At 42.1% G+C, this 16,312-nt stretch overlaps 1 protein-coding gene across 1 annotated transcript in view; it reads right to left on the bottom strand.

Annotated features, from left to right (window-relative positions):
• The window catches only part of ryr2a (ryanodine receptor 2a (cardiac)), a 137,270-nt gene that overhangs the window by 37,388 nt on the left and 83,570 nt on the right, over positions 1-16,312 (bottom strand). The window contains exons 56-82 of the mRNA XM_068306304.1: positions 15,403-15,566; positions 15,133-15,211; positions 14,927-15,016; positions 14,388-14,525; positions 14,228-14,305; positions 13,723-13,798; positions 13,099-13,222; positions 11,592-11,707; positions 11,067-11,131; positions 10,345-10,466; positions 10,087-10,136; positions 8,373-8,433; positions 7,677-7,915; positions 7,469-7,550; positions 6,573-6,703; positions 6,303-6,430; positions 5,651-5,843; positions 4,871-4,953; positions 3,871-4,028; positions 3,582-3,669; positions 2,034-2,126; positions 1,758-1,928; positions 1,490-1,549; positions 1,162-1,296; positions 673-785; positions 484-580; positions 148-254 (exon numbers count right to left, since the gene is read on the bottom strand). Coding sequence (XP_068162405.1) covers positions 148-254; positions 484-580; positions 673-785; positions 1,162-1,296; positions 1,490-1,549; positions 1,758-1,928; positions 2,034-2,126; positions 3,582-3,669; positions 3,871-4,028; positions 4,871-4,953; positions 5,651-5,843; positions 6,303-6,430; positions 6,573-6,703; positions 7,469-7,550; positions 7,677-7,915; positions 8,373-8,433; positions 10,087-10,136; positions 10,345-10,466; positions 11,067-11,131; positions 11,592-11,707; positions 13,099-13,222; positions 13,723-13,798; positions 14,228-14,305; positions 14,388-14,525; positions 14,927-15,016; positions 15,133-15,211; positions 15,403-15,566 — 3,041 coding nt within the window. The remainder of the gene's footprint in view (positions 1-147; positions 255-483; positions 581-672; positions 786-1,161; positions 1,297-1,489; positions 1,550-1,757; positions 1,929-2,033; positions 2,127-3,581; positions 3,670-3,870; positions 4,029-4,870; positions 4,954-5,650; positions 5,844-6,302; positions 6,431-6,572; positions 6,704-7,468; positions 7,551-7,676; positions 7,916-8,372; positions 8,434-10,086; positions 10,137-10,344; positions 10,467-11,066; positions 11,132-11,591; positions 11,708-13,098; positions 13,223-13,722; positions 13,799-14,227; positions 14,306-14,387; positions 14,526-14,926; positions 15,017-15,132; positions 15,212-15,402; positions 15,567-16,312) is intronic.

The raw sequence follows: 16,312 nt of genomic DNA, 5'->3' as shown, positions 1-16,312 counted from the left end.
CATGTCTGTGTTAAAGGAGACATGCGACAGAGGGAGGCGATACAAACCAGAAGTGTAAACAGTGAAACACAGACAGGAGAAACACGGTCAGAGAGCACAGAGGTGAACATGAAGCCAAAGTAAAACACAAACCATCCCCCAGCTCACCACTTCTCTGTGAGGGCCGTTCTGCTGAACAGCTGGATGAGCTGATGCAGAGGATCGATGTGCTTCATCCCCTCCTCTTCCTCACACGGCTCCTGTTTACTGGGTCTCTGAAAGGAAACACGTGTTAACGGGGCCGTCGGCGGCTGTGGCGCCACATCAGAATTACTGACGTGAAGAAGTGAATGTTCTCAGCTGTGACCCTCTGACAGTAACTGATGTCACTTCCTTTGATTGACAGTTTCTTTTATACTTTTAGGCTTCATTTGTTTTCATGGATTAAAAACATTCTAATTCCAATCTGTTCAATCTGCCTGACAGACGCTGACATGAACTTACAGCGAGGTCCTCTATGAGTTTATCCTCAAAGTAGTGCTCCTCCGCCTCGATCCAGGACTTCTCGTAACCCTGCAGGAACAAATTGACGGCACGATGCCTAGTTTGGAGGAGGAGGAGGAATAAAATAAAAACTTATTCTGATTACCTGAAGCAGACAAAGCACACATTTATGGAATCAGTTTAACTCACCTGGGCAGGTTATAAAGAGGTGCCATCCTGAAACACGCAACCACAGCTCTCTTCCGCTGTTTGGACAGGAGTTTGTGCCACACGGCCTTCTTACTGCGCTGGGGATGTTCAACCTACACACACACACACACACACACACACACACACACACACACACACACACACACACACACACACACACACACACACACACACGGTTTCTACACACACGTGGTATTTCTGAGATCTTCCTGAGAGCGTGAGTGTTGACGTGAACGGTGCACCCTGCTGGTGAACAGGTGGTTCACTGCATGGCAGCCTCTCTCACCACTGCATGATTCACAGTGTGAATGGGTGAATACTGGTTATATGAGCAATGTCCATTCACATTAGATCCAGAAGCAACTTTAGATCTGCCTTTACTGGATAACTCAAGAGAAATGATCATGAATGTGAAGGTAGTGTTGAAATAGGACACACACACACACATGCATACACACACACACACACCTGGTCCAGGTGGTAGAGGACATGAGCGATGTCCAGGACTCTCTCCACAACCTGCTCCGGGTCAGAGACGTCCTCATAGTGGTTTGGGAGGTCTTTGTATAGAGCCATCTGCCAACGAATGGCAGGATCCTCCAGCTGTACCACACACACACACACACACACACACACACACACACACACACACACACACACACACACACACACACACACACACACACACACACACACACACAGTCAGATATATAGTGTGTGGGAATGATTCATCTAATTTCTCCACAGTGTAATCATTACTACCTTCAGCTGAGTTAAAAGCTTCAGGTGTTCTCACCTTTCCCTGTAAATGCAGGTTGTTCCTGACGATCTCTCGTACTTCGTTCTCCGTGTCTTTCTGCGGTGGACAGTCCAGAGTGAGCCAAAGGTAAAGTTGCAGCAGGTAATTCACAAAACCGCATTTTAATCATATTTTCTAAAACAGTCGTTATCTAAGACAGATAATCCGCAAAACCCAAACCTATGAGCCCATTTAGTGGCCCTGGGGGAGGCCAAGTGAGGACACTCCTCCAGCCTCAGGTGTCAGTGGACAGGTGTGCAGATACCTGTGTGAAGCGGTTCTTTGCCAGTGCAATCAGCTCCTGTTCTCCGGGGGCACAGATGTTGAGTCCGACGGGCAACAAGCGCTTCAGAGTGGCGACGATCAGACTGGTCTGCATGGAGTACCGGTCTGCCTTCCTCTTCATCTTCTTCCTCTCCTGGTCTGAAACGATTCCCTGAGGAAAAGTCAAATATCAGAAGACAAGGAGAAGAATGGAGCCTGAAGATCAGTCACATTTCATGATTTATCCTTCTGATATAAACCTCAGATCCGTTCGTACCTTTGACATCTTGCACTTGGTGTCTATGATGAGGAAGGACATATTATTGATTTCATTCTGGACCACAAAGTTCTGTTCTTCTCTCTTGAAGTTCTGTCGAAGAAAATAAGATGATCAAACTACCAGAATGATTTCTAGTTATATATGTATAACTGCTGTATACTGTGATGAAGAAATACATTTTTATCTACACTAACGAGCTGTCAGCTTCTCTTTGTTCGTTTGTAGGTGAGACAGGCAGAGCTGGAACATCATCTTGGTTTAATCTTTGAGACGCGTGTCGACCAATCCAGCAGCTCTAGGGAGGAGCTACGCTACGCTAGTGAACACTGTCTTTTACATGGACCATAGCAGGACCCATGAAACAGTGGGATCTCCACCATAACCAGTCCTTGGTAGCGAGTAGTACAGTGGTACCTCTACTAACGAATGTCTCTACTAACGAATGTCTCTACTAACGAATGTCTCCACTAACGAATGTCTCTACTAACGAATGTCTCTACTGACGAATGTCTCTACTGACGAATGTCTCTACTAATGAATGTCTCTACTGACGAATGTCTCTACTAACGAATGTCTCTACTAACGAAACTTCTCAGAAGGAAAATATTTCCTCTAGTTACGAAAGAAATTTCGAGTTACTAAAGGTAAAAACACAGTATCGGCTGATACTCGCAGCTCCCACAGGTTCCTGAACGCAACATTCTCATAGCTGCTCTGCCATTGGCTATTACCTAGCATCCTGGCATCCCATTGGCTAAGAGGGACCTCTGTGTGGAGCTAGATAGGTGTCTATGTAGCGTCCTCCTCATTCACCCTCGACCCATGAGGTGTTCTGATAATTTTACGTAAATATATTAACTTTTAGAGTACTCACTATGGACCCCAAGAAAGTGACGGAGAAAAGAGGAAAACAAAAGATGAAGAAAAGAGTTTTTTTGTCCGTACAAACAAAGCAAGAGATGATAGAAAAGCCTGAAAAAGGGATGCGTTTGGTTGATCTCTCCAAAGAATATGGCCGTAATGCATCTACAATCACCACGTTATTAAAACTAAAGGAAGTTTAAGGAGTTTAAGGCGTCGCGTGGGGGGTTGGAGAAGTTCAGAAGGAGGACTGGAATTCACTCTGTTGTTCATGGTGGGGCAAGAGGGCATGAACCAAAGAGGGCAAAAAACAATGAGGACAGCAGTTAAAGGTAAATGACCATCATTATTATTCTTTATTCTTTGTTTTTTACGTTATGCACAACTCTCATTTATTTTGTAATAATCTGATCGTAACATGTATTTGTTACAAGTTTTGATGTATTTTTATGCTTTATAAAACATTTATGTCTGAATTTGGGGGCTTGGAACGGATTAGGGCATTTACATGGAAAACACGCCTCTACTCATGAAATTTCTTCCAGAACCACTAATTTCGTAAGTAGAGGCACCGCTGTCTTAGTGAATCATTTACGTACCAATAAGGACTAATACCTATAGATCATGTCTACTTCTCGCGTGACATTCTGAGACAGCGTGTCAACAGTCGTGTGATTGTCGTACGTGAGACTTGGCCCAGAAGATGAAGACTTCAGCCACCATCCGGAACAGCTCCTCTGCCTCTGGGTTGGACTCCTTCAGCCACCTGGCCCTGGAACAAGAACAGCATCAACAGCAAAGAACAGTTCAACTGGAAATACAGTCAACAAGTGTTCTGTGTAATAAAGTGTTTTCATGTAAAAGTCTATTAATACTGCCTGTTAATACTGAAATCTTCACTACATGCACTATAACTACACAGTCATTACATCAGTACAGCAGGCGTTACCAGTACCCAGACAATAGACTGTACCTGTTGTAGTCGACAAATCGTATGAGGAGGGGGTAGAAGGCATACAGGTCTCTGACCAGTATGGTGAACTGGTCCATGATGAGGAGCTCCGTCTCAGACATCTCTCCCCTTCCTTCTGCCTTACTCTGTTCCTCATCCATCATGACCACCGCTGCTTTCTGTGGGACAGTCACACATACTGAAGAGTAAACGAACTGTCATCTGGGTATTAGTAGAATCAAAGTAATGAATCTGCAGGTGAAGCAATCTGATTTAATATTTTTAGATGTTCACCTGCAAATGCATTGACATTGAAAAACACAACTCTTCAAAATACATTTATTGACCAGTTACCAAAATCTATGGAGTGTTTTTCAGTCACAGTCCATCACCTGCTGGACACTAAACCTGTGCTGCACTATTTTAAATGCTAACAAATGCTAACAAACACCACCAACAACAACAGTAATAATTATTATTAATAACTATTATTAATATTAATAATAAATAATAATTACTATTAATACTATTAATATTATAAATAATATTAATAATAGTAATTATATTAATCAGAATAACATTGTTATAATGATGATGATAATAATAATAATAATAATAATAATAATATTGTAGTATTGTTGTAATCATTATTATTATGAATTTGTCCACAGGGATTGATCTCCCCTTGCACCTGAAAAGGTGACCATTACTGCAGCCAGCAGAACAAAGAATAGCATCTGAATGATCTTATTAAATGTGAATCCAACAAGACAGGATGGTGAGAGAGGAAGACCCAGAGCTGTGGTTTCAGATCAGGTCAGGAACAACGTGGTAAACCCAGACTCCTGCGTTACACATCATTCTGTATATACTTTGCTTGCAGAACGCTGACATCATCATACGCTGGAGCAAAAGGACACCATTGTTGTTTTGCTCAGAATTAATTAAGATTTATTTAAATAGAAATAGGCACACATGTGTAAAAACATCTTCTAATTCACAATCAAGTGTGAAGACTCACTTTTTTGAGTTTATCCATCAGAGGCAGGAAGTGAGACTTGAGAAGTTGGGCTTCTGCCTTGCTGATTATTGGCTGAGAGAAGACTTTAAGGGACAGAAACGGGATTCAATTAAGCAATTATATAGGAAAAGATCTTTTTACAGTCATTTAAAAGTATCTTCTTTAGCTTTCATTAAGCTTTGGTCAGACTGATCATTGCATTCTGTGTACTACAGTGAGCACAAACCTTCATAATGTTACCCAAATTATATTTTTCAAATCAATATGCCAAAAAAAATGGTACATTGTGTAAACTGTGAATAGAAACAGAATCTGTAGATTTGCAAATTACAATTGAAAACAAAGTGCATAAAAAGAAGCATAAAAACAATATGAAATGTTTAAAATTAAACATTTCAATGGTTTTGGAAAATAATCGACCCATTTTGAATTTCATTCCAGCAACACATGTCAAAAAACTGGATAAAGACAAGAAAGACTGTGGGAAAAAATTATATACTATATATATATATATATATATATATATATATATATATATATATATATATATATATGTGTGTGTGTGTGTGTGTGTGTGTGTGTGTGTGTGTGTGTGTGTGTGTGTGTGTGTGTGTGTGTGTGTGTGTGTGTGTATATATATATAAAAGCACTTTTATTTATACAGTATTTTACATAACATGTAAGTTTTTTGGAAACTCATTGGCCTGCGAGTGGTGAAAGAGAAGAGAGAGGGCCAAAACATTCCACCGTGACGCCACACACTCCTCCAGTCAGGAGTACCTGCGAGTCTCTTCATCCAGGCGCCTTCATCGATGCCCAGGTTGTTGTAGATGATCTTCAGGATGTTTCCCAGCAGAGTGTTCATGTGTTCAGAAGACACAGCAGTGCAGCAGCTGTCACGTTTACCCGGGTTGTTGTCGGGTCCGTGTTCCCACCAGTGAGACATGTAACTGCACAACATGGGTAACACCACCTGCAGAAACAGGGGAAGATAGTGGATGATGCCCAGATATACCAAAATACCCCCACATGCACCCACTGCAGGAAAAAAGCCTTGAATGTGAGCAAACTAATTGTGCTTAAAAATATGTGTTTTAAATGACACCACAGAAGCCAATGTTCAGATGCTTTGAGGGATTTTGATGAAATCAAAATAAAGTCAGAATATTTTATGCCACATGATTCAGCTTTAAAATTTTGTATTTGACCAGAATTTTCTATTCCATTTCAGGCCAGGGGAGCCACCCTGGAATTCCAAATTCCTCTTTTACCGAGCTGTGCTCTCAGGTAATAAAACGCTGCACTTGTGCAGATGTGATGGCAGTCTTAAAAAACAGCTTACAGACTACAAAAAGAAAACCCCTAACGGATTCAGGTACGGGAGGAGTCAGGCTGGTGTGCATTTGAACATTAACATCATGTGACATCCCACCTCCATCACGTGGGGCATCTGAATGTATCTCATGCCAGATTCTGCCAATTCCACGATCTCTTCCAAAGACTTCTCTAACGTTGGGATGAGAGGACAAACCTCCCACACCTGTCCTGGGAGGCCCAGGGCTGAGGGACAGGAAAGGAGAGATGAATGTCAGAACACAACCTTCCCTCCTCTGTTCCTCTCACTGACACCTCACTGTAATGCATGGAGTGCTAACTGCATGTAGTAACAGACTCAGGATGGGGGTGTCCTGAAAAGCAGTACCTGCTCTGTCTTTAGCTCCTCTGGTGTTGTAGATGGAGAAACTGTTGAACTTGTTGATGTGATGTTCCAGGAATGCAACAGGGAAAGCAGCTGAGAAGGCAGCTAAACACTTCCCTAAAGCTGGACGCTGTCTGTGGGGGGGGCACAAGAACATTTACTCATCAATCACTTCAATTGAACAAACAGCGTAAAAAAAGTCAAAATAGTTCTTTTTTGTGAAATCTGAACCTCTAGACACCCAAAGCGTAACGAAAAGCCTGTATGTGACAAACCAGAGTCCATGGTCTGGTTGACCAACAGGATGATGTGAGGGGAGAACTCACATCATCATATTGTTATTGTCTAAACATTATCTTAAAGATTAATAGCTGCATAACAGACGTTAAAATATTCTGTGTCCCATTTTGTGATGATGATGAAATTCTGTAAAATAAATAAATAATAACTGGCAACGAATAATTTTTTTTAATATAATATATAAAATGTGGTAGACGGAGGATAGGAGCAAAGTGGAGCAAATATTACTAGAGATCACTCACTGGAGGGATGAGCTGGAAATTAACAAGAAGTCAAAACATGTCACTTTACACTTTACACGCCCAGATCTGTCCACATCCTACTGAACAAACAGGACTGGACCTACAGTGTGAACACAGCCTGAGGAGTTCCTTGTGTCATCACTGCAACCTTTGATAAATGAGTTCTGTTCTTCTGTGGGCTTCTTGGATTGTTGCACCCTCAACACTGAACTGTAGAATTCAGTGACAATGACTACTTATAATACATTTTTTAAAAACAGATATAGGCACATATAAGTCTGCATGCAGATGTGGAAGGAATCTGATTCTAGGCAGGTTTTCCAGAACTCTCAGACGTGCCCATCAGGTATCTTCTACCTCTCCACATAGATGCTTGTGTTGGTTCCCAGGAGGTAAAGGCTGCTGAGGATTCTGTAACAGGAAATCTGGATATCATCCACTGGAGGAGAAGAGGAAACAAAGGAACTTTAGCGGCGCTAATGAAACCAAAATTCATCCCTATCTCTGGAGAGGAGACCTTCTTAAATGACCTGTACACCCCCACTCAGCACCACACAGGACTCACCAATCAGGTCTTCTCCAAACATGTTTTGTCCGACGTGTTCAAAGAGGGAGGAGAGAACCGGCAGCAGGGCGAAGGTGGTGTAGTTGATGATCTGCGTGACACCCCCGGGCTGCTCTCTGTTGTGGGTGAACTGACCCAGCTTCAGGTTCTCCTGGGTGGTCTCCAGGTCTTCTGCTGCGCTGACAAAGTACGACCGCAGCGCTGCCTTCACCGACTCCAGTCCGGTTTTCATTACTGTCCTGGTGGAAGGGACAGTTTGGTTTATCATCTTTACAACAGACAGGATGAATGTAGTAGAATAGAAAATACAAGGGAGTCCATTATATTTCCAAAAAGATCACACAACAGTATGATGGAAACACAACAGAATTCCCCCCACAGGTCTAGACTGCTGGGGGTATGTTCTCTCCCGTTAAAGGGAGTTACATGAATTAATTTAGGAGCCACTGTTACGTCTCTTTCTCTGTCTTACTCATAAAAACATAGAACCTTCAGATACTGCCGCTGCCTCTGTGCTTCTACTTGACAGGTGGGGAACAAGTACAGGAGACAACAACCCAGGACTCAGTGAACACAGCCTGGAAACCCTGTCCCTACTACAGCAGCTGGGTCTGAACCCCAGACCTGGACCCCTACGGTCCTATCTGCACTCTGTCTCTTTCTCTAATCTGTCCTTATCTACATTTCATTTCTCACCTGGCATCCAGGCTCTGTCCCAGTATCTGGAGACAGTTGACGATGGACGTGGCATTGTTTCCTGGACAGAATACAGGTGAGTGTGAACAGGTATGAAGAGTCAAACAGAGGAGCATCAACACAACTGTTAAAGCCAATAGGAGCTGAAAAAACATGTGAGGAATCAATCAACCAGGAAATAACAGCACAGTGTCACATCCAGAGGAAAAAGATGGTCCTTCCATTCACACGGTTAGATATGGTTAGGTTATTAATCACTAGCTGTTCACTCTAACAGCCGAGTACAAACAAACTGATTCAGAGCCCAGAGGTGGAACATCTTTTTACTTTGACTTCAGAGAACTTTGTTAACGTGTGTGTGTGGGGGGGGGGGGGTGAGTCCCAATAAACACTGTAGAACACACACCGCAGCTGAGCAAACAATAAGCACACACACTCATAATGTCATGCATGCATGCCTGCGTGCAAACACACACACACACACACACACACACACACACACACACTGTCTCTGCCGTCTAACATACGACACACAACAATAACTTTATGTCTCTCAGATTAAACACATTTCTGTTCACACAAACACACAACTCAATCAGCAGAGAGGGGTTGATAAAGGTTGATTGATTGATTGATTGATTGATTGATTAATTGATTGATTGATCCAGTAAGAAAACTCCGACTCTAAATCCATGTGACGTCCATGTTTTGACCCCGTGGTCATTGGTTCTGTTCCTGATCTCATCAGACCCCCCAGCTCAGGCTCTCCTCTTCTTCCTCTCCTCTCTCTCCCTCACACCTTCTCTGATCCATAATATTGATAAATTGATGAACTCCTTCTGAAGCCATTCCCTTCCATCTACTTGCTGCAGTAATGAGTCCAACAACACACCTGGTTGGTCCTCAGCTGCAAACAACAACGAGCTGTTTGATTGGTTAATATTTCCTTTTGTGGTCAACATTTGAAGGTGTTTGTAACGTTCTGAACAGCGTGTCAGCATTTGAGATGGTACAGCATCAGTTCAGTGTTTGGCAGGTGATGGACTCTGACGGACTAAAGACACCATGGATTTTTTAAACTGTGGTCATTGGATGGATTTAGTGAGACAACAATAACGATTCTGTTTCTGAAGCGTTTTTCACAATAGCACTAAAATAAATAAAAAATAAATGATATAGTCTCAAAAGATTCCAGAACACAATGGAATCCAATGACATGGAAAATGATGGCAGAAGCGGCTGTGTACCCGGTTCAGTCACCAGTCCCCCGACAGATGGTTCGTGTTGGTTCTACTTTCCAGCATTCCTGTTCAGTGTCATTATCATGTATTGATTGTGTGTTTCCTGTCACATGTGTTTGGCTGCTCTGATTGATTATCTGGTTGTGATTCAGAATTAACTTGTGGATTTAGATTTCCCCTCTACTATCATGTTTTTGGGTTCTGTCCACCTGCTGAGAGACAAAGTAACTGAATACAAACTTTTTTAGATCTAGTGCCCTAGTCTTGATGTTTATCCACCCGATGGAGTTTTCTTGGTTAGTTTGTTATTTTCATGACTGAGTAGTAACGGAGAACCACGTCTGCTTATCTTGAACTTTCTCCAGGGACATCAATGCAGTCCACGAGAACACCGATTCCACAGTCAAACTCATTCACAAAAAAATATCAAGAAAGAGCAGAAGCAGTAGAAACATGGGCCGTGAACTTCTTACCAAATAAGGAAATCCTATTTCTGACAAGAACGCCCAGTTTGCAGAAAAGACTGAAAAGATTCGATGACAAGAGAGAACAAATGGCAGAAAGGGAAGGAAGAAGAAGATAAATTTAAGTAGTGACATCATCAAGAAGGGGAAACTGGGGCAGAGCAAAACCCCAAAGGCTGTGAACATTCAGTTCAATGGTCTCCAGTTAGAGACGGAGGAAAGAGCAGCTCCAACACAGTTCATGTATTCACCGCTGACCACACCCACCTGGTCACCATCTCCTTTTCCTTGTTGGAGGCGTGGCCGCCACTGCTGATTGGATTGATGGCTGTAGACAGGAAGTACAGCCTGTGGTTTTTAAAGTATTGATCAACCAATGGAAGGACAACCTGACGACAAACGAGACAGAAACAGTAACTCAATAAAACAACACGACAACAACAAAGGGTCTTACGTCTGCGTGAAGAGCGTGTGGTCACTGTGCACCCCCCACGCAATGAACGTAGGGGGCAGTAGGCCATGTTAATGAATGACTACAGGTGTTTGATGGATGATGGTAACAGTACGTGTAAAGACCAATCACAAGCCGGGGATGTAGGTGAGCGTTCATCCTAAATGTAAACAGGATGACTCCTAAACATGAAGTGTGTCATATATTCAGTTCCAGTGAACACCTTACAAAGACAACAAATATACAGTTTCACCTTATAAATGTAATTGGGTTTTTTTGCAAATATATAATAGTTTGTTTTTTTAATTAATCCAGGAATAACTGGGAAAATTGACCAACACAGCTGTCAGGTTCATTTGCACCAAACTGTTCATGGCTTTTGGTCTCAAAATAAAGTGTGGTCATTAAAATCTTATTGAATATCAATGCAGCAGGGTAAAAATGATTTTACAAAATTAACAAAAAGCACAAATATACCCAAATAACACACTGACCCCCCCCCCCCCCCCCCAGGGTTGTAACTATTAAGGGTTCCAACCTTTCCAAAAAACTTGATTTGTTGCTCATGAGGAATCTTCTCTCCCTTCTGTTTTGAGGCCACATCTAAAGGATAGTCGGAGCACAACGACAAGTGACGACAGATTATTGGGCGACGTTCACATTCATTTTTCACAGGTGGTCAAGACACAAGTTAAGGGTTTGGTTTAAGTTTGAACACAGGTTTATGTTTTAAAGAGGAAATATCCCACTGACCACCTGCAACAACCCATTCCAGTATCAACGTCACTCTGGATAAGTAAATGGGAATATGTGATTCAAACTCTGTATCCTAACTTAGTCTAAACGTGTGCACATGGCAGAACATTAGAGCAGTGGTAACATAGTAACAGTGGCAACTACACACATGAATTTAATTCTGTGTCAACTTGTTTTTTAGTACTGCATTTTCCTATTTTCCTCTCTGCATCTGTCGTATGATTTAAAGTTTCATCACCAACAGCATGCATAATAATTCCTGCCTCAAAACTGCGTCAGTTTATTTTTGTAAAGAATCATGTCTCACCAAACTCCGTCATGTGTTGGTGTGCCTGGTCTACGTATGTGATGAGTTGTTGGAGGAAGGTGTACGCAAATCGCTTCTCTATGGCAGGAGTGTCCAGCTCCTGAGACTTCACTCCCCTGGAAATAACACATTCACACATTACATTACATATTAAGGATTAAATTAAGGCTCAGAGGACAGGATGGTTACATGTCAGCTATGGGTTGTGGTCAGTAACATAAGGCTGTAAAAGGCAGTGCTGTTAAGTTTGCTTGGCTGATATAGATGAAAACAATTAAGCCCAGAAAACACACACATTGTTGAACACACACTGTAGTATGTGCAGTTTGTAAATATCACAACTCATATTTTAATTTAAAAACAGAAGTTTAAAAGTAGTTTTAAAGCCATGACCAGATTGGTTTATAGCCTTTACTTGGTGCAGCAGTTCTGAACAGTAAAAACTTTTCCAGAGAATTACAACTTTCATTACAAGTAACATAACAAATACTTTGTGTTTGTTCTGACTGTTTAGACAACCTGTAGACCACATGTGTCAAACTCAAGGCGCGGGGGCCAAATGTGGCCCTCCACATCATTTATTGTGGCCCGCAAGAGGATAAAGGGTCAGAGTGTCTAAAAATCAATAGATCAAAAGTGTGCTTTGACCAAAACTACATTTCCCACAATGCAGAAGTTCAGCCCATCTTAACTCTGACTAAACGTAGTGAACTAAGTTAACGTCCTAACTTGTGTCTGATGTTATTTTTCTTTATTGATTGATAGTTTGATCCTTGATTGATGGAGTTCTGTGGGTTTAATAACCTGACAAATGAAAAGGATTTATGTTAGAACAGAGAAACAAACAAACATGTTTTTTCTGTCTAACTGTAATGTTTGGAACTAGAATCAGTCAGAAATTCAGTTATTTAACATTAAGGAGTAGTTACATTTAGTTACATTACACTGAGTTACATTTAGTTACATTTATTAGTTACATTAAGGAGTAGTTACATTTAGTTACATTACACTGAGTTACATTTAGTTACATTTATTAGTTACATTAAGGAGTAGTTACATTTATTTACATTACACTGAGTTACATTTAGTTACATTTATTAGTTACATTAAGGAGTAGTTACATTTAGTTACATTACACTGAGTTACATTTAGTTACATTTATTAGTTACATCTGGTCCTTTGAGGACAGCTGTGATGCTGATGTGGCCCCCAGTGAAGGTGACTTTGACACCCTGCTGTAGGCCGTGACCACTGAACAGGATTTCGAGTAAATTCAAGTAACAGCCAGAGTAAAGACTTTAGGATCGTCCAAAGCCGTTGTATCACATTTTTCATCATCACCCTGCTGGTGGGACATGGCTAATAGCTAATATCATCTGCATAACACTAATCCTGGAGAGGGCTACTTCATTACACTGAAAAATGTGGCCTAAAGAAATATAAAAAAGAACACAAACGCTACCCTGGAGATTAATTGACGCTCTAAAGCCACTGAATCTCGTCCTACCTGGACACGGTGTAGCCGTTGATCTGGAGGAACTTGAGAATGTCTTGTGCTTTTACTCTGTCTTTGGATTTCTCTTTGGCAGTCAGTGTGTCGTAGGGAACCAGCAGAGGGTGGTTTCCTCCACCTGGAGACCACACACACACACGCACGCACGCACGCACGCACGCACGCACGCACGCACGCACGCACGCACGCACGCACGCACGCACGCACGCACGCACGCACGCACACACACACACACACACACACACACACACACACACACACACACCTTTTGGTGCGTCTGGAGCTAATATTATTACTGCAATACATGCATTAATTTTTATAGAACTCATTTGTATGATCAGCTCATCATTAGCATGAAACAATTTTCTTCCTCTGGTTGACCTCTGTAAACCAGTTAAAGCACCGTACCCCTAATAGAATCAGTCAAAATAAATGAGGGGGGTCACAACAACAAACAAAAAAAGAAATAAAACCAAAAATGTCTTGTCGTCAATTTGAAGTCTGTTGAAATTATTTGAAAATTTGTCAGCGATCCCAGCTTAAGCTAAACACCAATATAGACCGTATGTACGGTTATGATCCACTGGTCTGCAGGTCTGGTACATGTGTTGTATCTACCTTTGGCTTCCAGGTCACTTTTCTTTTTCCTGGCCCAGATGTTGTGGTAATTCTCTGCTAACAGCTCTGCCATAGACTGGAGGAAGACAGACATACCTGCTCATGTCATTGTGCACAACATCATTCACCTCCTCATCCTCAGCATCTCATAACTCCTATGCTGATGAAAGAAATAGCTTTGCATCTATTCATTACAAATTATAATGCATTCTATTGAGTCATTATATCTCTGATATATTGAATAAGTTCAAATGTCTTGTGTCCTACGGGCTGCACACTGCTCCTCATGGATAGGAAGCAGAGAACAGATTTCCCTGACAGAATTTTCCAATGGGCTCAAAAAAGTGTACAAAAGAAAAAAAATCACATCTCCAATGTTTTTAATGCATCAGAATGTATTTTGTCTTGAAGAGTTGCAATTCCATCACAATACACTCTGCATAGTGTTGGTGCTACTCTTCATTTGTTCTTCCTGTTTTATCTGTTTGTGTACACAGTAACCTACCTGCATGTCTCGGGACAGTGTGACGTTGCTCATGTCGATGGGTCTGGGGCTAAAAGCAGGAACTCCTTCAAAGGACAGCTGTGGAACAGAGGATGTGTTTGGTTTCACATAAATCTCCTGCACAAATCACTGGAAATTGTGTGTAACTCCAAGCGTCCACCTGGCTGGCCTGTGAGATCCTCCTGGACTTGTTGTGGAGGTTGGCGGGGTCCCCCTCTCGGATCCTGTCGATGCTCCAGCCCCAGGACAGCATGGTCTTCAGAGACTCTCTGACTGGATAGCAGTACGCCTCCTTGTCCTGCAGGATGTCAGACAAAACTGAGAATCAGCCATTGTCCCAAACTAAAACTCACCTGTGAAACTGGTAAGTCTTGCACCTTTATAATCCATCAATATTATGGTGTTTAAGTGAGATGAAGTGTGCAAAATGTGGTGTTTAATTTCTGCTTGAAGGGTCTCTCTGTTTTCCCAGGATACTGTACCAACACATCTCTATCACAGGAAGGGTAACATTATCTGGTAACCGCTAACTACCTCACAATGACCACCTCAAGGCACTGCAGTGAAAGCATGGACACTGGATCAGTGTTTCACACACACACACACACACACACACACACACACACACACACACACACACACACACACACACACACACACACACACACACACACACACACACACACACACACGTCCTACCTTCTCAGACAGGCCTTTGTATGGTTTCAGTAAAGTGTGACTCTTGGAGATTTCACACATCTGTTCTCCAAACGACCAGCCACTGGAAAACTGGAAAACATTCATCAGAATGATGATAAAAAGAACAGGTTTTACACAAAATAAACTCACAGACATAACTAACATGTGCTGACTATAATTTGGAGCGTGTGTCGTCACCCTCCTACCTTTTCTATGCACCACTTCTCATGGTTGTGTTCTGCATATCTGGTTACAAAGTAGTCCAGTTTCTCTGGAACTGTCACACTGATGACAACAGGACAGAAAACACACATTTATTATTTTATTATTTGCAGAAAAGGATTTTTCATCAATCTTGATTTGGATGTAAACTAACAAAGGTTTTTTATTACATAAAGGAAATAAGAGCTGACTTATATGTTAGATGAGAACTGAACGTACTTAACCTTTGAAGAAGAGGTGTACGTGTTCCATACCTGGCCGTGTCTGCAGGCCTGGGGGTGAAGTTCCCCTCTGAGTCCATGGAGGACTGTTTCTCCATCATAGCCATGTAGTTTGACTCCATGTAGTCTGGAGGGAGGGCTCCGGCCACAGCACTGAGACACGGTAAGGCCAGCTTGAACAGCTCCTGGTCATACCGCTGCATCGTGAAAACACACTGACAACACTGGTGCGCTTCGACTCCCCCGTTAAGGCTGTCTCACATGAGGGCGGGGTAAACTGTAGAATTAATGGAGCACTCGCCCCACCTAGTATTTAAATTAGATCTATGCCCCAGCTAGTACAATCCTGTGATGCTGACCGCATCACAGGAAATATAGAATTCAGGGGTTTTTTTAACATACAGTACACTAGTGATTAAATGTCACATGTCAGCCTCTGATAGTCATGTTGGGGTTTTATTTCATTCCATGTCAAGTGATCCAGATGCTCCTTCAGTTCCTGGATTTGTTGTCTTGTTCCTCCATTGGGCTAGTTTGCCCTTGGACTACTATCTTTCCTTTTGACTACTGTCTTTACCTTTGGACCACTGTCTTTGCCTGTGGACTACTGTCTCGGCCTTTGGACTACACTCTTTACCTTTGGACTACAGTCTTTACCTTTGGACTACTGTCTTTACCTTTGGACTACACTCTTTACCTTTGGACTATTGTCTTTACCTTTGGACTTCAGTCTTTTGCCTTTGGACTAGTCTTTTGCCTTTGGACTACTGTCTCGGCCTTTGGACTACTGTCTTTGCCGTGACCCTGGTCTGACATTACACTCGATAGGTCATGTTTTCATTATTTTCGTTCTTCTCATTAATCAGACTGAAGCTGCTAAGCCTCTTCATCTGGGCCTGAGTGGCGTAAGTTGAGACAATCACATTGACTTTGACAATCATTG

Source organism: Antennarius striatus, chromosome 21 (assembly GCF_040054535.1).
Source record: "Antennarius striatus isolate MH-2024 chromosome 21, ASM4005453v1, whole genome shotgun sequence".
NCBI classification, from domain to species: Eukaryota; Metazoa; Chordata; class Actinopteri; order Lophiiformes; family Antennariidae; genus Antennarius; species Antennarius striatus.
The sequence above is the reverse complement of the archived record's forward strand: the minus strand, read 5'-3'. Positions and strand labels throughout refer to the sequence as shown.